The sequence below is a fragment of the Pelobates fuscus genome, chromosome 5, assembly GCF_036172605.1.
Source record: "Pelobates fuscus isolate aPelFus1 chromosome 5, aPelFus1.pri, whole genome shotgun sequence".
Lineage (NCBI taxonomy): Eukaryota > Metazoa > Chordata > Amphibia > Anura > Pelobatidae > Pelobates > Pelobates fuscus.
Genome location: NC_086321.1, coordinates 212,195,982 through 212,221,084, shown reverse-complemented (window position 1 = coordinate 212,221,084; position 25,103 = coordinate 212,195,982). Strand labels below are relative to the sequence as shown.

At 38.1% G+C, this 25,103-nt stretch overlaps 1 protein-coding gene across 8 annotated transcripts in view; it reads left to right on the top strand.

Annotated features, from left to right (window-relative positions):
- Nucleotides 1–24,173, top strand: part of LOC134611297 (transducin-like enhancer protein 4) — a 107,856-nt gene extending 83,683 nt beyond the window's left edge. For 2 of the 8 annotated variants that reach the window (XM_063455011.1, XM_063455010.1), the window contains exons 10-20: nt 214–267; nt 418–570; nt 2,197–2,326; nt 4,257–4,471; nt 5,189–5,265; nt 7,101–7,350; nt 8,198–8,445; nt 16,105–16,252; nt 17,616–17,766; nt 20,292–20,368; nt 23,669–24,172. In XM_063455011.1, the coding sequence (XP_063311081.1) occupies nt 214–267; nt 418–570; nt 2,197–2,326; nt 4,257–4,471; nt 5,189–5,265; nt 7,101–7,350; nt 8,198–8,445; nt 16,105–16,252; nt 17,616–17,766; nt 20,292–20,368; nt 23,669–23,776 (1,611 nt within the window). In that variant the 3' untranslated portion in view covers nt 23,777–24,172. Of the gene's footprint in view, nt 1–213; nt 268–417; nt 571–2,196; nt 2,327–4,256; nt 4,472–5,188; nt 5,266–7,100; nt 7,351–8,197; nt 8,446–16,104; nt 16,253–17,615; nt 17,767–20,291; nt 20,369–23,668 lie in introns of all 8 variants that reach the window. The other 6 variants (XM_063455014.1, XM_063455012.1, XM_063455016.1 and 3 more) reach the window with 4 other exon arrangements.
- The last annotated feature ends 930 nt before the right edge of the window (nt 24,174–25,103 follow it).

Here is a 25,103-nt window from a genome sequence, read left to right as displayed (position 1 = left end):
CTGTTGTAGGCTCCCATGGTGTTAAACATGCTATGTAAGTGTAGTCTTTAACAGTTGTAGTTTAAGAAACGGCCCATCATTGCCTTAGTTGATTGCACATTTGTATTTATGAGGAGTTTCTCCACTGTGGTGGACCCTTTCAAAACAATTTATAACTCTTACTATATGAGAAGTCATTTAAAAAAAAAAAATATTATTTTATTTTCCATACAGGACAGTGATGGTGAAAAAAGTGATGATAACCTGGTGGTGGATGTTTCCAATGAGGTGTGTGTTAAGCGTATTTTGTTTCTGCTTGCTCTATTTTGAATGTGCTTGTGCTTGCTTTGCATGGATTTGTAGACATAGTGCTTTGCAAAAACGTTAACACATCACTGGCACAGTATTCAGAACTTCTTTTCATTTTCTTACTGAAAGGATCCCTCCTCACCCAGAGGAAGCCCTGCCCATTCTCCTAGGGAGAACGGTTTGGATAAAGCCAGGCTACTAAAGAAAGATGCTCCTATCAGCCCGGCCTCCATTGCATCTTCAAGCAGTACACCTTCTTCTAAGTCCAAAGAACTCAGCCTTGTAAGATGGTTTTACCTTTATTCATAGTGTATACTAGAATCCTTTAAATATAGCTAGCGAGAAAACTGTTTTGCTCTCTGCAAGGTCAGCTCTAACATTTAAAAATACTTTGTTCTCAATTAATTCAAACTACAGGCAATCATGTTTGTTTTATGCTGTATTACAATTTTACATACATTTTAGGGATTCATAGAACTTAAACACACACTCCAGGTTTGTGGACAGTGTTGATGCATTTTAAAGCTGGTGTCTGATTATGCATGCTCAAATATGAAACTGTCCTGTTCTTCCCTCTACCTACCTTCCTCACATCCTGAAGTATTTTGTTCTGTTATGAAACCAAAATACTGGTGGCCTTTCATCTGTAATGCGTAATGGATGAGAAGCCACTCAGACTGAAACCAGTATATAGCATGAAGTTCTCATATCAAAATTGGGATGAGATAATACTCACTTCGTGAATTAAGTCTTAGTTTTTTTTTTTTTTTTTTTAAATATAATTAAAGTTATCAGTACTATGAGTGGTACATCTGTTAGCAGGTTTTTATCCACCACCCCCCATGACTCCTCTCCTGCAACTGTCAAAAACTACCTACTAAGCCCTCATTGAATACTTATCTAACAACCTACTTCGTACCCCTACTTTTATCCTCTGTGTCACTATACCCCACTCACTGTATAATGTAAGCTCATTGAGCAGGGCCCTTCACCCCCTCTGTTCCTGTGCGTCCAGTTGTCTGGTTACAATTACATGTCTGTTAGGCCACCCATTGTACAGCGCTATGGAATCTGATGGCGCTATATAAATAATAATAATCATAATAATTAGTATCCTAATTTATTATGGCATTGCCTTATTACAGAGGTGTTGTTCACATGTATTATCTATCTGTCTATATTTAGTAAAGGTTCAGAATCTACACAATTTTCAGAAATCTCTTAACTGATAAATTACTTTGCCGAAAAATAAAATAACCATGAATGAACTGAACTGAAATATTCTAATATGCAGTATATTAGACTGCTGCCTTTCATTGGTTTACAAATAGAATACATTAAAAAAGAAAATTAAAAAAACAGCCATTTATATTAAATCAGAGGCATTACCCTTGTACCTATGGCATATAGTATTTAAGTTACCAATATATATATACAAACCACTGTTTAAAATGTTAGAAACTAGTCTTGCATTGGTTACATCTGCAGATTCTCCTGATGTCCTCTAAACACACCTTACAGGTGTGTTTCTGTTGATACTCCCCTGCTAATTTAGTCTTGTTGTACGCTCCTATGTTATGAATAGATAACTTGAAAGATATGATTGCAAAACCACATATGTTATGACTCGTCCATTAGGGTTGTTGACTTTAGCAGGGTGAGTGTTTGAGGTTTCCAGTAAAGTAAACCGTAAAGTCAACAAACTGTTTACTTTTGGGAGGATTCAAGTCATTTAGCATGTAACTTTTGATTTAGCCAAAGATCATATTATTGTTAGTGACTGTGTAATGCTGATGTAGTTCTTGCCAGTTTTCATTATGTAAAGACAAGAATAGTTGTAGAAAAGATTTCATGCTTGTTTTTATGTTGTATTTAACATTATTTTGTTTCCATCTTATCCCAATGAAGAATGAGAAGTCTACTACTCCAGTTTCAAAGTCAAGCACACCCACTCCACGAACTGATGCCCCTACGCCTGGCAGCAACTCTACAGGATTGCGGCCTGTGCCAGGCAAACCACCAGGAGTTGATCCATTAAGTGAGCTTTTATTTTTTCTACTTATTTGTGTCTCTCAAGATCCTTTTGGTTGCAGAACCAAATGTATTTATTTCATTTTCTTGAACAGGACCACAGTTCCTATAGCTGACACTTTTTGTTGTTTTTAAAGGGACACTCCACTGCCAAGATGTAGATAAAATTTAAAAAAATCACTGTTTAGTAGATATACACTGAATTAAAACATGCATGTATTTAATTATGATTTTTTTTTTTCCCATTGGGCATATATCTAAAGACTGCTTGCAAAATCTTCAGATCTCTTGCAGCGCTTTGCTAGTCCTCTTCTCCTAGACCAGCCCAGATATATAAAAGTGACGATTTCTAATTTTGAAAATCTGCACTTTGTAGAAAGAAAAAGAAAGACACACTCTTCATACAGCACTTTATCAAGCTGGAGTATACGTTTATATTTGTTATCTGATTAACATAGCATTGTTTTCATTTTATGCATATAATACCAACCAAATAATTGTAGAGCATATGTAAATGTCTACAGTAAAGCAATACATTGCCACTATAGCTTATAAATAAATTGCTTCCCCCAAGAATAGGTCTCATTGAAAATGAAACTATCCATTTGAAAAACTCCATTATCTGAGTGTTATTACATAACTGGTCTTTATACATAAATCACATTTCTTTTATTAAAGGGACACTATAGTCACCAATCCAACTTAAGCTTTAAATTATGTCTAAAACAAACCAGTGGGTGCTGATGTAGTTCAGATTTTCTCCATATCAATCCTCAAGTAGTTCTTACTGGAGAATTATGAGAATGTTTTTCGTTTTGGCTATTGGTGTCGGTTTTTCGGAGAGATTTGCTTTTTTGAGAGGTGCTATTAGAGTACAAAAGTGGAGAAAATAGCTACATTTTAGTTTTGTTTTTTTTTATGCTCAAAGTATAGCTTCAGTAGTGCTTTTGCAAGGCATATGCAGTGTTCATTAAAATAAGAAAACTAGGATTTTCTTTTACTACTTGGCCGGCACAAAATCCTCAGTATATATCTTACTGCAGCTTTGTTGTGACATTCAAAGCCCTGATTGTCTAATTGTTCCATACTTTAGACTTTATTAATTTCTCAGTAATGTAGCTACATTTCTAATGAAACCTAGCTGAGGTTGTATAAACAACAACATGTTATTTTGAAAGGATTGTCAATGTGTATCTGTGTCCATTTATTTGTATGTCATTTTGAGTATTCATATTCCCACTGTTTCCTGATTTGTTTAATGAGAGTATAGAAAGGATTGATTTTACCCAAATTATATCAAACTGACTCTTGTGTAATGTGATTCACTTTCAATGTGAAAGGTATTTTTTTTTTTTTTTTAGATCTACACAATTCTGTCCATTCATTTAATTCTTCAATTAATGGAACATTTCAGAGTCTCTAAACACTGGTCTGGTCCAGATTCTGAACCTAGTACTCTTTGATGGTTATCTTAATCTTAGATTTAAGATGTTCCGTGAAATGTAGGGCTATTTGTTTGGACCCACTGATAAAGTGCCTTCATCAGCAGAATATTTACTCATACTCATTACTTTTGCACCATGCATGACCAGATCCAGCTTAAAGATAAGAATTGATAGCACTTTGCAATATTGGAAGCAGGGGCATGATTTATACACCAAAACCACCTAATTAAGCTAAAGTTATTTTGGTGCTTGCACTGTCCCTTTAAGTTACTAACCTCCTAAGCCTAAGCAGCCTAAGCATGGCATACTTACAAAGGTGCAATTCTACTTGCCAGGGCTATATTTTCACTCATCCGTGTTTAGCATTTAGTGGTAAGTGGAAATTTGAGCCTGGTGTAAGTTTAATAAAATACTATTTTCCATTCTCTCCTTCATTTTGTTGACTAACATAGACTTTGAAGTGTTTTTAATTGACATGTGTATTCTCCACAGCTCATATCTCTTATCTTCTAGCAGCAGGTCTTAGGACACCTATGGCAGTCCCATGTCCTTATCCCACCCCATTTGGAATTGTACCACATGCGGGAATGAATGGAGAGCTGACCAGCCCAGGGGCAGCATACGCCAGTCTTCACAATATCTCCCCACAAATGAGTGCCGCCGCAGCCGCCGCCGCTGCAGCCGCTGCTTATGGAAGATCTCCAGTGGTAAGTGTTTGGTCTTCTTTAAAATACAGTGTGCGTCAAGTATTTTATTTTTGTTTACTTTCTAGGAACTATCAATGTGTAACACTTCCTGTTTTCAAACAATGTATATTATAACACATGGTACAATATGCTTTCGTTGTGCATACTCACACATTTCGGTTACAGCATGAATATGGTTTAGCAGTGAGCAGAGGTGAGCTCAGTTCATGGTATCTTCACACCTGATTTTGATCGGTTTTGTTAGTTTAGCCATGAACAGCCACTATCCCTTTTCATTTAACACCAAATTAACCTTAGCTTGTTTAAGACTAAGGAGAGACGGCATTGATAGCGGAGTAAATTATGTAAGAATTTAATTTGTGTTCATGCTATCACTGTATAGTTATCTAACATCAATTATATTTTTACTGAATAATTGTATGTCTTCAGCATTTCATATTCGATGTTCTTGCACTGATTTAGCAAAGAACAAACATTACATAGAAATCAAACTGGCCAAATATGGGAGTATCGCACCTTTCTTAAGCCATATCCATATTCAGCGTAATTAAAAATGTCAGCATCCACGTACATTTCCTATATCCCGAAATAAAATGATCACAAAACATTTAGGAGAATAAAATCATTGTTAATATATCTGCTTGTAGATTAAATACGGTAACTATTCCACGTAAAACTCTGACTGCTAAAACTCACTTAATCCATTTGCTTTTTTAGGTTGGTTTTGATCCACATCATCATATGCGGGTCCCAGGCATGCCTCCAAATCTGACAGGCATCCCTGGTGGCAAACCGTGAGTATTTAACATTACCGTAATTCATTTGTGTATATTGTTGTTGGGTATTTTTCAAATGTTGGCATGTGCTATTACTATATCCTCTTCAAAAGAAAAATGCATTTGTTTAAATGGGCAAATTTTGCCTATTTACACAAGGAATTGGCTACGGATGTAGTCTGAGGATTGTGACTACTGAAGACTGTGAAACTGTAATTATTAGGGCATATAACAGGGAAATTGGACAAACCGGTAAGATATCCATGACTTTAGGCATAAGAGATACTCAACTGAATATATATTTTGGATCCACCACCAGTTTTAACATCCTTGCATTATCTTCTTTATATATCTACTATATATCATTAAAAATCATTACAACATGCTGGGGTTGGGTCAGTTCTAACTGAAGATAAAGAAAACAAAACACTCATCGTGGAATTTAGTATTTAGTTCTTGCATCTTACAGTGATTGTTGAAGTGGCCCATATCCATCACCCTCAATCACACTGTCACACAACTTAACTGTTATCCTCATAGTAGAGGTTGACCTCTACAAAAAAGGACTTCACCATGGTCAACTGTTCAACCCAAGAGTGAGGAATGCAAGTGTCAGGGTCTTACCTGAGTTGGGAGTCTGTAGCGGAGATATGTTGCTCACCCTTGCAGATAGCCACAGGCCGAAGGTGGTCAGGTAAGAATTCACCCGGCCTGTGGGTCTGTGCACGGGGGCTGTGCAGGATGAAGTACCAATACGCAGTACAGGCAAGGACTGAACCAGCAGGATTGTCGAGGGATAGCCGAGGTCAAATGATGCCAGAGGACAGGAACAACGAGGAGTAGTAGGCATCAAGGGATGCCATAGGTCAGAGTAAACGTAGTCCGAAACCGGGGTCAATAATAAGAAGCAGATGAAACAACAGGAACACTGGTACAAAACAGGATCAAAGACTTGACACTGAGCACAGGGCGAGGCTTAGTTTAAATACCCTGCTGATTACTGATCAAGGTCAGGTGAAGCACAGCCAAGTCAAGGTGCAGCCCCCAGTGTAGTAGACATGCCAAGGTGAACAGGACCGGAATCAGTAGTCGCTGTGGCTCAGAGGTCAGGACCAGGACTGAGAAGTTCCCCGGTTCAAGTCCCCTGCTGGGAACTCCAGGAGCAACCACGTCTGGCCGTCTGTCTGCCACATATTGTGTGTGGGGCATAATGCGTAATGTTTTTTAGCCTGATAGTTCCATAGATTTATTGCTTGCATGTAATAGTTTGCTCCAGTGAGATTGATAGCATTACCACACAGGGCCTCTTTGGATGACTGTTTTCTACCATCTGCCTTTTACCGGAGATGATAAAGGCCTTGTCTTTTAAATGTCCATACCTCTGTTCCTGCTCTGAGCATTTGTCCTGTGACAAGCTACTCTTCTGAGTATATCCACTGGGTTACATCACCCTCTTTTCAAATTTGTGCGTTCATAAAATATTTGAGGAGAAAAAAAAAACATTTCCACAGCATAGGATATTAGTTGTCTTGTGATAACACCATCTTGTGTAGTTGTTCCCATCTTCATACCTGTGCTAGGTAAATCAAATGTAAATGACTAAAGGACTTAACAATAACTACGGTATATTACTGAAAAAAATGCTTCTCATAAAAAATATGAATTAAGCAATGTGTGTTTTAGGGAGGAGAAAATGTTCTCTTTAGATTCTGAGAGTAGATAATACCAAATATATTGTTCTATGTAATTTTAATTTGTGTGTATGTAAAGGATAAATAGAATAGTTACATGTTTGTAGGTATTTTAATCATTGATACTTAATGTTTATTTTCTCTTATTTTTGCTGTAATTAGGGCCTATTCATTCCATGTAAGTGCTGATGGCCAAATGCAGCCTGTCCCATTCCCTCCTGATGCTCTGATTGGTCCAGGAATTCCTCGGCACGCGCGGCAGATAAACACACTAAATCATGGAGAAGTTGTGTGTGCAGTTACCATCAGCAACCCCACGAGACATGTGTACACTGGTGGGAAGGGATGTGTCAAAGTCTGGGACATCAGCCACCCAGGAAATAAAAGCCCTGTGTCACAGCTTGATTGCTTGGTAAGTGCCAACAATTCAGCCATTCTTTTCCCTTCAGTGTTGTTTTGCAGTATATAACGCCTTGTTAGAAGATGTATCATAATCCTACAACAAACAGAATGAAAATGGTACCACATCAGATTTTATCCGATATTGCAAAGAACGTTAATTTGGTCACCACATCCCAATACACATTTTTTTTTCTGTTGATTTTTTTTTTTTGGTTTGTTTTTTTTAAATCTGAAAAATACTTATTTTGTCTCTGAAATTGTTCTTAAAACTACTCTGCAGGGGTATATTTTCAGTGACTGAGCTCCTGATAAATGATATTATGTAAACCACTCTCTTGGTGAAGGACAAAAAATGTTGCATGTCAAACTGGGATTGTGTATTAGCAATTACTATATCGACATTTAGATTGAACTATGCATCATTTAGAGTAAGTTGTGCCGTTCAGCTTTGAAAAGTTTGGTTGGCCTTACTGCTTCAGATTGTAATGCTAATTAAGATGAATTACCTCACAACGCTAAATTTTCTAGATCAAGTTTAAGTACTTGCCTAATGTCATGTAATTTTCTGGCATTAATCTACTTTATCATTGTCATAACTACAAATAGCTCATTAAAAGCAGGAGGGAATGCTGTGCTTTTGAGATTTCTACTGCTGTGTTTCACTCCTAGCCCATGGGATTGATAGCGGTAACATATATATTTTTTTTTCCTTCTTAATTTCTCCTCGCTGAACAAGCACCAACTTCTCACTCACCTAAATCTATTAGGGTTTGTTATCACAAATGTAAGCCTGTTAATGTCCACAATCATATGTGAAGTTGATCAATCCGTTTCCTTGATGACTTTTGTCTCTGCAGAACAGAGATAACTACATCCGCTCCTGCAGATTGCTCCCTGATGGGCGCACTCTTATTGTCGGAGGTGAAGCCAGCACTCTATCCATTTGGGACCTGGCAGCTCCTACCCCTCGTATAAAAGCAGAGTTGACATCATCTGCTCCAGCCTGCTATGCTCTGGCTATCAGCCCCGATTCCAAGGTCTGCTTCTCCTGTTGTAGTGATGGCAACATTGCAGTGTGGGATTTACATAACCAGACTCTTGTAAGGTAGGTACTATGACTCATTATTGGTTTTAGATAATGAACTACATAACCATATGTAATACCATATTTATATTTAAAGGCAATCTACGTGCAGAGTATGTAAAACTTCAGGGCTTGTTCACTAAACAGTGAACTGTAAATTGAAAACCAAAGGATGTGAACAACAACTGTGACATTTCTCAGTGATTACCAATACTTGGAATGAAGATATCCATGTGGCTAAGTTCAATACTATTGTTCTTGCCTTGTGTAAAAGTCACTTAACTGTGTTTCGAAACAACTACTGTGACTATTCCATTTAGTTGACACCTTTTTTAATCATTATATTATTAATTCTATTTATAGAATGCCAGCACACTTTAATGGCCATTGACCACAAATTATTTATACCTTTATTCATAGCTTTGAGTTAATGGGGAAGTGCCACTCCAATGTGATTTACACCATTAAATACATTCTTGAAAATCACCTCTAACCTTTTTTTATTTTTTTATTATTACCATGAATTTTAAAATAAAACGGCATTTAAAGATTAATCAAATTATATTGTCATCCAGTTCAGACAAGGCACTGACAGGGCAAACATTGCCAATGAAAAGGCGAAATAGAATTGTTTAATTTTTCCTCTTTGCACATGGCAGTCCGAATAGAGAGCATGCAGCACAGGACAGAGCCTATAACCACGATTGACAGTGAGCTAAACTAGAGGCATGAAGTTGCAGGGTAGTGGGATAGAGATTTATGAAATTATGTTTACTGTTCTCTTTATTTAACAAAAATAAAATGTATCTATTATTTAGTGTCCCCTTTAGGTGATAGCTATTGAGCATCACTGATACGTTCTTTATAAATAAATCTGCATGTCAACTTGATTAAGGAGGTTTTATCAGGAAAGAAACAGAGCTTAAACATTGACATTTAGATGAAACCTCCAAATTGTTTTTCAAAGCCGTATATTACTACTGAATTAAGCACCACGGTTGCGTCACATCAGATATATGCTTGTGTGTCTATCACACGCACGCGTGTAGATGAAACACTGTCACACTGACCTAGATGTCTTTGCGTGCTGCTAAAATTCTCTCCTGTTACCTTGGGCCTTCCATGCAAGGTAATAAGTTCTGCTAGTCTTTACATCTCAAGGTCAATATATCAGTCATTATCTTCAAAGTCCCTTATGCTTGTATCTCATGACCTCCACAGCCGCATTAGCTCGTTATCTTTTGTCTGTCACATTTCCTGCCACTCCGTTTATTTTCTCAGGTATCCTTTTGAGACCATACACGATATCTTGCACATATCATTCCACTTGATAAATGTTGCTTGTGTCAAGAGTATATTTTTTGTGCTTGTTATGCTGTCATTTAGAATGTACTCACTCTTGCTGTTCTACTCCTTTTAATATAAATGTGTGTGAACATACTGTAAATTTATATATAAGGGGGCCGGGGGAGGTGTGTGTATGTTCTGTTAAGTTATTGGTCTTAAATATGGCTTGTGTTTAACAGACCCTCAAGATCAATAATTAGTTAAGTTTATGTCCTTTATAGGTTAGCTCAAACACCTTTTAATTTGCATGAGCTGGGAGTTGTTTGTTCACCCTGCCTGTCCTACAGAATTCAGTAACTTGTTCGTAATAATGAGCTGTGATCTAAACCATACAGGAGCAGCAGCAAGTGTTCTCTATGGAGCTGGTAATCACATAAATGTTTGTTAAAGTAACAGCAGTGGTCCGCCCTGTTTCATTCTTCAGCATCCTCTTGTGAAGATGGTGCTCTGGTTCAGCAGAAACAAACTCTGTCTGGAGTATCAGCAGCTATTGCTCGCAAACACTGCCCATTCAACAATCCATTTTACTAGGTATTGGCAAATATATAAACTAGCCGTTGCTTTTAAACAAGGTTGGGGAAATATACGTTTTTCTCTTTATTTGTTATAACACTTTCCAGCTTTACGGTCCATAAATTCCTTATTCTGACTAGATTTCAAACACGTTAGACAGTGTTTTGCTTTTTTTTATCACGGTTATATTTGTATCTTTAGACTTTATGTGTGAGGGCAGCAAACCCATGAGTGCAATGATAATGTTTCTGAAATGAAATAACATTCATCACACCTGATGATGTAACCCATAACCTCCCCCTCCGCCTCTCTTTGTGTAAGAATTGGCATTAGTGAGAGAGAACATTGAGCGAAGCTGAAATAATATGATTTTGGTTTATTTTTTATTTTGAGGTTAATGTAGGTACTTTGTGTATATTTCTGTAGCAAAATGATTTTCATGTTGTCCCTAGAGTAGTACTGGCTGTGTTTCAGTGGTTTTCTTTTGTATATGCATATTACTTTACAATTACTTGGGCTTGTCTATAGATTTTTTTTGGATATGATCTATCCACGGTAGACTAAATGAATGAATGAAAAAAGCTGTCCCTTTCAATGTACAATTTTCACCTCTATCTTCTTAATTAAAACACCCATTTTCCTCTGTGACTTCTTATGTTTTCAGAGGGTTATGGGAGTTGTAGTGTAAATATCAGAGTTGTGCATTCTTATCCCACATTTAGATTTCCTGATCTAAAAAAGCTCTGCACATCTAAATGGTAATTCTCAAAGATGTGACCGAAAACAGGCTTTCATAACAAGGATGGCAAACTTTCTGCACAGTAATTTGTGATTTTTTTTGGGGGGGTTTTCCCCTAAATATTTTGAGATATTGAACAGAAATGCAGTTCGTTAAATATATAGTTTAAAAGCAATAATGGAAAAATGCATAGAAAGATTAAACACACAACAGAACAGTACTAGGTCAAACGTTATTCTACTCAACTCTCATATTGGAGACTTATCTTTAAAGCATGACAAACCAAAGCCTAATTTCAACCACCTTAGGACATCTGTATACTTTGAAAAGACCACCAGGTATTCAAATATTTGACTTTTATCAACCTTTCACTCTATCAGAAGGTTGCTACCCGATTTGTGTAATTTCAACTATTTATATTCCTTTAAGATCTACAGAGCTAATGTTGATAAACAACCAGTCAATATTCAGATGGTTTACATCTCAACATTTCTAAATATACATTTGATTTTTGCATCATTTTAACTTTTAGGAAACGTGGCTTGTTAAATATTAATATTCTCCAGCAGAACATGTCTGACAGTGGTTGGGAGGCTACGTGCTTTCTGATTACAAATTCATCTGACTTTTGATTGTGCTATGTCAGCACAAGCCTGTTTCTCTTGCTCTATGTTCTACTTGATAGACGTGATGAAAAACTGGTTTTCTCCATCACAGTGATAGGAAGTCAAGTGATTAGCACTGAATGTTGTTATACTTGTTAACACTGACATTTCAAATCTAGTTTGCTTTCTAAACGGTCAATTCCTTCTGCTTACTGGAGATATTCAGGCAACATTAAAGCATGATTTCCTAATGAGTTAGTGAGCAGTTTGTCTAGGATTGCCCTACACAGCCAACGTGATGCTTAAGAAGTAAAATTAAAATGACCAACAACCCAAAGCCTAATGTATAGTTTGGAGTACGTCACTATGGTCAAAGCCTTCAGATGTGTAATGATTTAATGGTGGATCAACATACCTTAGATTATGGCTATAGTATGTTGTTTTAACACGTGTGGTGTGTTCAGTCCCATTTAGAGCAATTGTGATATCACCCCGCTGCCCCAGCTTCAGAACACTGAAACTCTGCACCATCGACTCTGAGACATTAGCTTTTTTTTTTTTTTAAAAAGGAAGTAAACAGATTGAATAACCTTCCAGAAGAAGGTGTAAATGATAAATTGGTTTTGGTAAGACCATAGTTGCCTAAACCTTGTATTGTTTGACTTCTACACTTTTGAAGCCACTCTAGTACCAATATGTACTATAATTGTTTTTTTCTATTTATCTTCTATATTATCCTCATTTGTGCCTTCTACCCATTCCAGCAGTTATGGGGGTTAAGCTTTTCTTTTTTTTCTCTCACTCTCTGCATGATAGTGTGCTATTGTGCTAAAGGCAATCTGCTTTCTGTAATAACTGTTACATTTATTGTTTTAATTCTTGCAGTGGTGTATTTACATATTTCACAGTTCAGATGCTACAGTAGGCATGCTTCTGATAAACCGAGGAATTCCCCTCCAGAAATCTGTGAAGCCGTAACTATTTGTGAGTTGCAAGAAATGGTGCTCGTCTGCTAAATAGCAGATATGATCTACTCTGTTGCAGTACTTTTCTGTAATTTAAAAGGTTGCACAGAGAGAATTTTGCATTTAATTTGTAATACCTGTGTAGGTATGTCTGCTTGACAGTCTCACCCAGCCCTATGGGAAAGCATTGTGATTGGCTCAGAGAATCATTTTTGATTGTCAGCCGAGAAGTAAGATTTTTATATATATATATATATTATAAAACTGTGTTCAACTGTTCATTGACACAAATGTTAGACTAGGTAAAGGAACACTATAGGGTCAGTAACTTTATATATATATATATATATATATAGGCAAGTTACTGACCCTATAGTGTTCCTTTGCCTAGTCTAACATTTGTGTCAATGAACACAGTTTTATAGCTCAGGACCTTCTCTGCCAGCAAATTCTTGTCTTCATGGTTTATTTAGCTTCATGGGGGGGCTGAAATCCGCAACGTATAAAAACTGAATCCATGTTCACCCATAAACATGGGACTTGCGTGGGAAAATTCCCAGCCTAAATTTTGCATAGCATGAGAAAACCTTCATAAGGGCCAGTGCAACAGTTTTGGGTGTGGACAATAGTATGTCCCGCCTAATCTTGTTTATTTTATTAATAGCCTTAATAGCGCCACCCTCCATTTCGCCCCAAGTACCTCCCAGTTCAGGGAGTTATCTGTTAATCAGCTGCACAATGCAGCCATTGTTCATGGAATTTAATTTGTCCAAATGAAATTCCAAACCGAAAATATGGAAGAGTCCAATTGATAAGTCTGTTCATATGAACGAAAACCTTATTTTTTTATTTTTTTTAACTGAAATATTTTTTTATGCCCAAGTCTTCATATTGGGCATAGAGGTAAATGAAAGTTTGCGATTACACTCCTTCATACAAAGCAGAGAGGGCCCTTGTACTTTACTTTTTTTTGGAACCCCCTCTACCGCAGTTGTATCCAAAACATAAATCCTCCATCTGTTGTGCGACACCTATGATGCTATACCTGCTGGGGATCTGCCCATCATTTGAATTTAATCGTGTTTATTTTTGTTTTTGTATGTATGTATGTATGTATGTATGTATGTATGTATGTATATATATATGTATATATATATATGTGTGCATATGCATACTGTTGCCATTGGAATGCAGTGGTGTACTTATATGCAATGTTTTCTCAATCCTTGCTTCTTGATTCACTCCTGCACCTCCTCTCTGCTTCCTGTGTGGAGTGCTTCCTCCCAGCATTGGATATTACGGTGACCCAGTTGTGCTGTTAAAATGCTGCCTTAAGTGCATTGGACAAGTGATGGGCCCTCCGAGCGTGCGACCACGGTGCAGCTGCACAGGCGGTAGTTTCACCGCTTATACAAAGCATGACATAATGTCTTTATTTATTTAGAGAATGAAAAACAAAATAGATTATTAATATCTTGGTTTGCTATGCTTTCATTGATTGGCATACTTAGTACTTCAAGTTACTCATTAAAGGGAAACTCCAGTGCCAGGAAAACGATCCGTTTTCCTGGCACTGGAGGGTCCCTCTCCCTCCCACCCCCCAATCCCCGGTTGCTGAAGGGGTGAAAACCCCTTCAGTCACTTACCTGAGACAGCAGCGATGTCCCTCGCCGCTGTCTCCTCCTCCGCGCCGCTCATCCTCTGTATTGCGTCGGCCGGTGGGCGAGACTGCTCCCGCCCACCGGCCGAGGAGACCTAATGCGCATGCGCGGCAATGCCGCGCATGCACATTACGTCTCCCCATAGGAAAGCATTGAAAAATAATTTCAATGCTTTCCTTTGGGGGAAATGAGCGACGCAGGAGGTCCTCACAGAGCATGAGGACGTCCAGCGACGCTCTAGCACAGGTTTCCTGTGCTATGAAGGAGGAAGTGACCTCTGGTGGCTGTCTAGTAGACAGACACTAGAGGTGGAGTTAACCCTGCAAGGTAATTATTGCAGTTTATAGAAAACTGCAATAATTACAGTTGCAGGGTTAGGAGTAGTGGGAGTTTGCTGTCTTTTGCCTTATGCTGAGAAGCACTGGTTGTTTTCTAGTGTATTTTTGGGGAATGTGATTATGCTGTTATTTAATAAAGGCCAGAGGTGGTGAGGCAGTGGCATTTGTATACAGATGCACAAACAGATGGCGTCAACTTTTTATATTGGTACCCTGGTGCAGTTTGGATTTGCAACATTTGTATGGTATATGGATTTGTTGTAGAGAGATCTGTTTATTTATCTTTGCCTTCTCGGTCTTCTTATTAATAATTATGACTGTCAGTTTGCTGTTGAAAATATTGGTGCCCATCACAATCTGCAGATGCAAGACGTAATTAGTCTTTGTATAAGATTTGCCTTCACAGACAAACTCAGATTTCCCCCATCAGTAGCTTCAGCCTACCCTCTGCATGTAAAAGCAAATTCATTCTGTCAGAGCAGGCTACAGTCAGGAGTTGAATTCGTGTAGGGATGAAAGTGCCTGGAGCCTGTGATATTGTCACCAGCTCCCTGCACTGCGTTGCACAGCGCTGAAATTCTGGTTCTCATGCAGCCATATAGATTATGACTAACCGCTGAGAAGATGCAGATTAAGTGAAAATAAGGATAATAGTATTAAATAAATAAATACAGTTTGATGCATACTCATAACATAAAATAGGTAATATCTGCACAGTAGTGTTCCTTTTAAGACTTTTTTGCTCTTAAATCTGATATATAAAAAGCTTACTATGTGGTTCAGTATCTGGTCATTACATTGCATACCTGCACTGTTCTGATAACAAGATGTGACCACACATGAGTGAAAGAACAATAGAAATAGAAATTCAATAGAAATTGGCACTTTTCTAAAATGGAGGACAAAAAAGATAATCTACACACACACACACACACACACACACACACACACACACAAAGCAAGTTCTTCTTGTGTTTAGTGCCTTTAATTATTTGTGACTGATTTCATTTTAGAATTTGGTCAAACATATGTGCCCTTTATGAACATAGCAGCACATTAGGATATTTAATTTATTTTTGTTTGTGTTACAATCCAGGAAATACCCAAGAGGGAAAAAACTTACCCCCAGCAGTAATATTTGAAGCTGCATGACTAAAGAATTTGGCTTTTGACCACCTTATTGTTCCATGTACCTTAATTCATATTTGCCATGCACCACATAGCACATCTTAGTTTTAAAAAAATAAATAGTTTTTGCTCATTCAGTAGTAAAACAGCTGTACATGTATTACAAGGAAATATTGGCATTACCCTTGAGCATTGCACAATTGTTCCTTGTAGACATTGCATCATCTGTTATTCCAAGTTTTTAAAATTCTTTCATTCATATTGCAGCAATGTACGTTTAATAATGTAACCTACTGTAATTCAGTATATGTGACCTGTTTGTATATAGTTAAACCAAGGTTTATGTGGATTTCTCACCAGTAAAAAAAAGTGTATTTATTGTAGGCAATTCCAGGGCCACACAGATGGAGCCAGCTGTATTGACATTTCTAATGATGGTACCAAGCTCTGGACAGGAGGTTTGGACAACACAGTACGCTCTTGGGATCTGCGCGAAGGACGACAGCTCCAGCAACATGACTTTACATCACAGGTAAAATGAAAACACTACTGTGATTTTTATAGCAAGTGCAGCAAGGTTTTCTTTGGTTTGAATGCAGTTATTTTCTTCTTGAGATGCCTTAGTGGCAGTGTATGAAAGCTGGGGCAACACTAGAATTCACACAACCCATGGGGCCCCGGTGCGAAAACTGATCCGTTGACAGCCGCTAGAGGAGCTTCTGCGATTCTCACTGTGAAAATCAGTGAGAAGATGCTGAACGTCCATAGGAAAGCATTGGGCGGTTTGAATGTGCGCGTGGCTCTTGCCACGCATGCGTATTCGAAGCTGAGAGGCGGATCGGGGCGGAGAGATCCCCAGCGCCAAGGTAGTCCGGCGCTGGAGAAAGGCAAGTGCTTAAGAGACACACACACACACACTCTCATGAACAGACGCACACATTTACTGACAGACACACACTCACTGACACACACAGTAACACACTCACTGACATACTAACACACACACTCTAACACTAACACACACACTCTAACACTAACACACACACACACACTCACTAACACACACTTACACACACACACACTCACTAACACACACTTACACACACTAACACACACACACACACTCACTAACACACACGTTTTTTTTTTTGTTTTTTTTTTATTTAATCCCCCCAGCCTCCTTACCTTTTGGAGTGCTGAGGGGATTCCCTGGGCCCCAGTGGTGTTGCTGGGTTGGTGAGCAGGCAGGCAGGCTGGCTGGCGGGCGCGCGAGGGAGCACTCTCCCCTGAGTGCTTCCTCTTCAGCTCCCTCGCGCGCCGCGTACTGATACTGGACCCAGAAGATGTCATCTTCCGGCTCCGGTATCAGTCCACTGCGCGAGGGAGCTCAAAAGGGAGCACACAGGGGAGAGTGCTCCCTCGCGCTCCGGCCGGTGATACCAGGGCCAGCCTTGGGGGGCCCTGAGGTGGCCGGCTCCTGGGTCCCCCAGGAGAAGAGGCTGGCCCAGTGGGTCATACCGGGTAGCAGGGCGGTGGGTCGGGCCCGGTCGCAGCCGCGACCCTGGTATGTACGCCACTGGTTGACTCCATTAATTGTAAAGATAATTCTGTTTTATAATATGATTTGACAAAAATGGTTTTATTCCATAATCTGAGGTTGACACCCTCCTCTCTTAAATAAGTCCTGTTCTAACACTCATCTTTACTGCACATTGTTAAATCTCTTAACACTTTAGGAGAGTTTCATACATCATCTTTCCATTATTCCTCTTACACGTATACAATTTGAAGTTATCAACGTCACAGTTACTTTAATGTGAAATTATGGTATTCACATAAATAAATTGACAGCTTGGTTTGCCTGTACTATATTGTTATGGTTTTTATTTCCCTAGATCTTTTCATTGGGTTACTGTCCTACTGGTGAGTGGCTAGCTGTCGGTATGGAGAACAGCAACGTGGAGGTTCTTCACGTAACCAAACCAGATAAATACCAGCTACACCTCCATGAAAGCTGTGTACTTTCTCTCAAATTCGCCCACTGTGGTGAGTATTTTATTATATTTGTTTGTTGTTGTTTTGTGTTTATTTATTTTTTTAAGTTCTTTATCCGCTGGCACTAGTAACTATCAATTTGTCTCCCTGCAAACTGTTTCTTTTACTCCTGCATTTTAAGGTTTATAATGGATAAGGTGTACAATGACTGATTTTTTAAATTGGTGTCAAAACTGCTAATGTGTGTGTGTGTGTGTGAGAGATTGTGGCCTTCCTGCAATGTATGGATTATAGAATTATAAACTAAGGGAGTTTAGCCAAATGGCAGCTGAGTGGGTGGGCCAGAAGCTATAGTTTGTAATTCTAGCTCTCCAGGTACAGCTCGCCACAAGCCCCCATCTTTGTTTGCCACTAAAAACATCTCTGGGGGTGTTTCTGGCTACAGAGGAAGATGGCTGCTTGAACCACGAGCTCCGTGTGGCATCTGCAGAAATAGGCTTTTTGCAGCTCCTACAGCAGGGCATTTACCTACCAAGGGCCCCACAAAGTGCTACTCTGATACCCCGGTACACAGAGACCCTCGGGGAGGAGAATGGGCCTCTCCATCAGAGCATACCTGACTATCCTGTGAACTTGCTTCACAACCAGAGACCCTGGAGGTGATCCCAAGCCCGGGCTCTGCAAATAGTTCCCCGCTGTGCCTTCACCCTCCCAAACAGCGGACATGTACTAGCCCAGGATTGGCAATCTATCCTGCCCACGCTACTTACCAGGTCAGAACTCTGTCTTCTCGGAACAGCTCAGCTGCGAGAAGGTCGCTTCTGCATGTGCAGATTTTTCTTCATTGAACTCTCGAGTCATGCAGGCAGATTCCAAGTTTCAGGACGTGACATCAATTTTCCTTCACCATACCCAACTCCCACTAGAGTCATATAAATGCTCATTTGTTCAGAGACTATTGAATGCAGCTAAAGCAGTTCTTCAGCTATTCTTAAGGCAGTCACCACTATTGGTGAGGTGGAAGCTTCTAAAACCTGAAGCAGTCACCATGAACGCTTGAGAACAGTACACGTACAGATAGCATTATTGATTGGGCTTCCCTGGGTTATGCTCTGTCCTTAGTCGCAACATGAAACCGCACAGTTGAACAATATTATAGACCAGATGGCCCTCTCGTACAGGTGGTGGTGCCTCGTGGGTGCGACTTTGTGCTTCTCACACTTATTATCCTCTCTCTCTCTACCACAACCCCCCCCCCCTTTTTTTTTTTCTCTTTATCGTTTTCGCTCTTTTTTTTTTTTAAAATCACAGTTTCCAGGCATGCTGTCTCCCTCTACACTGTTTTATATCTTCACATTACCCCTACTATGGGTCTGGATTTACTATTCTGCTTATAGCCCTCCCACCTCTAGATCAGTGTTTTCCGTGACACACTGTGGGTCTATACCCTATTGTTTTTCATATATAATACTCCTGGAAGTGGTTGACGGAAGAAGCCATTCCCTCAGAAAAGTATGGGTTATTCGTGATTTACTGAGGTTAAAATTAGCAAGTACCTACATAGGGGAGATTTAATATATTCTCATTTCTTTTAGTGTTAACAATAGAAAAACATTTTTTCCTTTAAATGATTACAGTACAATAACTCATGTATACTCAATGTGATCTCAACTTCGATATAGACCTGGTTATTTCTATTGTTGCCTATCAATGTCAAAATATTGTCACTCCTTCTTCTTCTGTATTATTGCTCATTTTGTATTAATAATAAAAATTCTATTAAACATAAAACCATCTATCTGGGTTTGGTGAAAGTATAGGAATGTTCCCACATTGTAATCTGATGTGGCATGTTTAAACAGTATACTGCATTTTGAAATGTGCTAACATGGCAGTGTTGTGTAAAGTTTAAATTAAATCATGCTAAACAATCTTGTTTGCCACAATGTAGCCTTACTTATAAAATGCTTGCATGTGTTTGATTTAGAGTAAAAAATTATATACATTGACACCTAATAACGAACACAGACTTGAATTTACATCTGTGCCAGTAAATGGTATGGAACACAGGCTTATATTTTCCCAGAATTCCCAGAAAAAGACATTGTACTAAGGGTATAATTTAAGTATCTGGAGGCAAACTACTGTAAGAATAATAATCGGCCTTCACTTTGTATCATGCATGTACAATAGTAATTTGTTCCATTACATTTGTTTAATAAATATATACTTACAGTTATGGGAAAAATAAAGTACACCGTCTTTGAAATTTTATGGTTTTACATATCAGGACATAACAATCATCTGTTCCTTTAGCAGATCTTACAACTAGGTAAATACAACCTCAGATGAACAACCCATGACATATTAGACCTTGTCATCATCTATTTAACAAACGTAATGGCAAAATTGAGAAAATGTGTGATACCTGTTTCATCTATGTCTTCACATTACCCCTACTATGAGTCTGAACTTACTATCCTGCTTATAGGTTCCCCCCTCCTCTAATTCAGTGTTTTACCTCACTCACTGTGGGGCATATCGTTTATTTATTTATTTTTTATTGTTTTATTCAGGTAAATGGTTTGTGAGCACTGGAAAGGATAATCTACTAAATGCATGGAGGACACCTTATGGGGCAAGCATATTCCAGGTAATTTTATTACAGAAAATAATTTTTTTCATTGTGTGTGTGTGTTTGCTTAAAAAGGATAAAAAATAAAGACATGCCCAGAATATCATCTAAATTTAATGCTACGCATGGGGCTGGCCAGGATGCAGTTTGTGAGCCTGGCAAGCTTGACACTAGGTTCACGCCCCCATTCAGTGGGTGGACGGCCTACTTTCTAGACGAGATTACCCATTTAGGGACATAACCAGTGGCACTGTTTGTATCACTGGTGACGTTCCCTCAGCCAACCCCCCCTTTCCCATTCCAATTCAAGCTTTACTTATGCATGTGCAAGAGTAAAACACGGAGGTCTGTGGAGAAGGTCACTGGATCCTTCATAAAGACTGCCTTTTTCCTCACAGAAGTCTCTAGTTATGGCTGGGGAAACGACAAAACTTGACAGCCGTAGCTTCTTGTCAGGCTTGGTCAGGCATTGGAAAAATGCATAAGACAAAGTAGTGTGCCTTTAAGAACATATTTTTTCAGAAAAAATGTCTGAAACAAATATGGAGTTTGACATGACCTGCTGTAAAACTTGGGACTTTGCTCACACGTATCTAGTGCTATATGAAAGAGTTGTAAAAGCAGTATGCAATTCATGGGGGGGGATGAAAAACGTATAACAATCCAGTTAGCTCTTGGCAACTTCATCACTTTTAAGCAGTATCTCATGAAATTTATTTTATGCATACAATTCTCTTAAACCGGTCTAGGAAAAACAGAACTATTTCAGAATAAAAGTTAATTCAAAGCCCCCTGTAAATAGTAACATTAAATTAGGCATCCTATTGTGAAATTGAAAACTGTGTAGGCAGCATTGCAGTGAACATCATTCTCTTCTGGTAGCGGCAGTCTTCTAGACGTTCAGGTTATTACTCACAATGAGTGAATCCAGCTATTCCTGGATGTTTGTAGCTAAAAAAGCATTGCAGCACTCAGCAGCTTTTCTGTAGTTATGGATAAAGCTGGCATAAATTCACGTCAGACTAAACGATGTACCACCAAGCTACTGTCAAATGTAACTGCTACTTATAAACTCCATTGTGCTGTGATGAGCAAGAAGATCCAGGATGTAAGACTTCAAAGCAGAACTAAGACTTTGTTCTGGGTATTGCAGGCTGAAACCTACTGAGTGAACTGTAGAACACTGGATGATTGGTTCATTGCCACAAGGTTATGGTGGCACTTTGCTTTAAAGCCTTCATCTAAAAATCAAACTGTAATTCAATGTTGCTGTATTAAAACTGTGCTACAAAAAAAATGTACTGTTACATAGAAATGGTTGTAAGAGATCCGGTATTAAAGACTGTTTATGGAAGTGCAGGAAGCCAAAAGCTTAAAACTGTTAAAATGTTTCATCGTTTATATGCAGGGAAAAGAGTGTTTTTTTGGGGGGGGGGAAAGGGTTGTTTTTTTGGTTTTGTTTTTCTCCAAATCCAGTTAAGGATAAATAAAATGTCAAAAAAAATAAATGTTGCATTAAAATATAATTACCTGATGCTTTCATCTGCTTATAAACCTATTGCAGGAGGTTTTAGATGTTAAAAATAACATTGTTTTGGATAATAAATTTTTATAGGGGATCTGTTGCCAAAAATGTTTTAATCAGAATGTGTAGAACACCATTCCCAAAAGATTACTGGTGGACATGTTTAATGCAGATATTTTAAAATAGACTGTCCTTTGGTAGGTGTTAGCCTCAAATTTTTAATGTTTGTATTTCTAACGTTGAAGTTAAAAATACATGTGTATGTGTCTCCATTTGTCTGTCTTACTTGTTTATATAATGTTGCACTCATTTCAACTATAAATAAATCAGGTGACCACTATTTTGTATCCTGATACTTTCTCTCCTCACACACCCCCCCCCCCCCCCCCCCATTAGAATGAGTTACCCACGACTATCATTGAAAATGTGGTTGAACACCACAAGATACAGTTCTGTACGATACGGAGGTATCTACCTTCCTCATGATGCTGCTGGGTAACTAAAAAATAATGGTATGCCCTAGCGAGCCTGTGATCTGCAAAACGAATGGGCAACGTACATTCCACGGAACATCTGGGTTTAGCAAGTAAACAGGTAGTTCACATGCCAATAATTTGTAAACCTGACAAGCAGTTATCACTGGGCTTGGTAAAACCATTTTTTTTCTCCTTTCATCTAATTTTAATGTGTTTTTAATTCTCGTTCTTTGAATGTACATTTCTGCTTTATCAGAATGTCTTTAAATAAACACTACATAGCGTTAGGATTACAAATCTGTATTCATATAGCTATAGTGCTCCTGTCTGCCCTCCCTCGTCTTTGCCATAAAAATATTTGTAAAAGTTTACTTGCCATTTTTTAGTGCCGAGACTCCATCAGCACTGTTCCTCTCGTTGCCTTCTGTGAAGTCATTGAGGAGACGTGTCTTTCTTCTTAGAGAAGCATTGCCAAGTCACATCTAATGCTTCTCATAAGAAAACATTGAATCCTATTGTACAGCGCTACGGAATTTGCTGGCGCTATATAAATAATAAAATAATAAGAATAATAATTTAATGCTTTCCCATGAACGATGAGTTTTATTCAGTCAGTGCAAAAAAAATTGCCTCTAGTGACTGTGGGCACGACTGCCACTGGAGAGGTGTGTTTTTAAAGCTGTAATGTAAACATTACAGCTTCTACAAAACTACAATGGTCTACATTGCAGGGTTAAAATGACAGGACCTCTTCATTGAGATGAAATGGTCTGGGTGACTTTAGTTGTCCTTTAAAAATGTTAGTGCACATTCCATTAAAATGAATGTTTGTTTATTTTTGTTTTTCAATTTTTGTCATTTGTATTTACGAATTTGTTGATTTAAAAAAAAAAAAATCTGTGGACACCTAGGATGCATATTTTGTAAAATGCTGCGTATGAGAAGCGTAGATCTATTGAAAGCAATGTCAGATCCAGAACTGTCATCTGATGATTGCAGAGGATATCCATGAACAAGAATAAACCTGGTAATTTTCTACAGGTTTAGAAACCTTCTAATTTTTCATCTTTTCATTTCATTCTTTCTGGAAAAAGTTTGGTCCATCCTCCTTGATCATATCACTTTATCACAAAACGTTTGAAAAATTGCAAGGCAACACAAAGGAGTTTGAAATACCTGTAACGATTAACTTTCTTACTAGATGGCAGTACAGTAAATGAATGAATGTGCAGCATATAACTAGTCTGTCTGTAGACTCACTTCCTCTGTTTTTCTCTCTGACCACTTTTTTTTTTTTTTTTTTTTTTTTATAAACAGTCCAAAGAATCCTCATCCGTACTGAGCTGTGATATCTCCGTGGATGACAAGTACATTGTCACAGGATCCGGAGACAAGAAGGCTACCGTTTATGAAGTTATTTATTAGAGACAAAGTCCGAATGCCAACTGGACGCTAACGTGTAGCACTTACTATAAAAGTTCTCCTTTCACCCTCAACTCCTAAAACAAAGGACTTGAAATCACAACCACAAGAAATAAAACTGCTCTTTTTCTCTTTGCCATATTCGCGCCCAGTTACCCTTTGTGAATGCTTTCTAGGAACTCGATACCAAAACTTCCAATAATTCACTTGGAATACAAATGGAAAGAGTGTTCTTATCTTTGGACTATGTTCTTAAATTCTGTATTATAGTTGTAATTATTTTGTGTAAAGAAGACTTTCTAACCAATTAATTTGCTCAGCGGCCATGGAAATGAAGGTAAGCGACTGCTCATTCATTTTGCTACATGGTTTTTCAAAGAAATATTTTGTTAACTTTTCAGTACTAAACAGGGAGTTGCCATATTGTGGCATAAATTGCTTTGTTTGTGTGAAGTGTGAAAATCTGTCCTTTGTTCTGTCCGTTTGAAAAGAAGCTTAATCAAAAGGAATATGGTAAATCTAAGTTTTAGTGTCCACCTGACATTGTGTATCGGTGACATCGATAAGACCAAACTGTTCATATCGATAACTTAAAGGGGAACTATCATTTCTCTGACATTTACAGCACTGAATACATTTTTGCATATTGCCAATAACTTTGTAATTGTTAACCAATTTTTATGATGTGCTCTTTTTCGTTTCAATTTATATTGAAGATTTATCAAATGAAGCATAATCAAGTTCAGATGAGGCAAAGCCAGGGCAAACATTGCAAAAAAAAGAGGAGAAATAGAAGCATTACTTAATTTCTCCTCAGTATGTATTGCTTTATGAATAGCTCATGTGGCTTTATGAATAGCTCTCCGCTATCATTAATTAAGTCTAACACGGGTTTCTGCTATATGCTCTCAATGCTGACTGCCAGAGCTTATAACAATGATGAACAGGGAGCTAATGGAAGTGCAAAGTGAAAAGAGGAGTGGATGTTTTCATTTATTTTAGTTTTGTTTATACAAACACAATTGATAAATCTAGAAACAAGTAAATATAAAAAAAAAAAAAGTAAAGGAGATTTTAAAAAAATATTTTTTTAATCAGACATGAACAAATTCCATGCAGGCAAATGGTCAGTTTGCAGAGGGAAGTACTTTCATTAGAACAGTGACATAACCAGGTTCACTACTAAGCAAAATCTTGTATGACATCATAGGGGTTAAAATGACCTTGGCATTCACTTTCTGTTTAGATAGTCTTGGCAGACTTCATACAGCACACATTTCGGCTTTGTTTTAAAACAAATGCTCAAACTTGTTGATAATGTGCTCAAAAG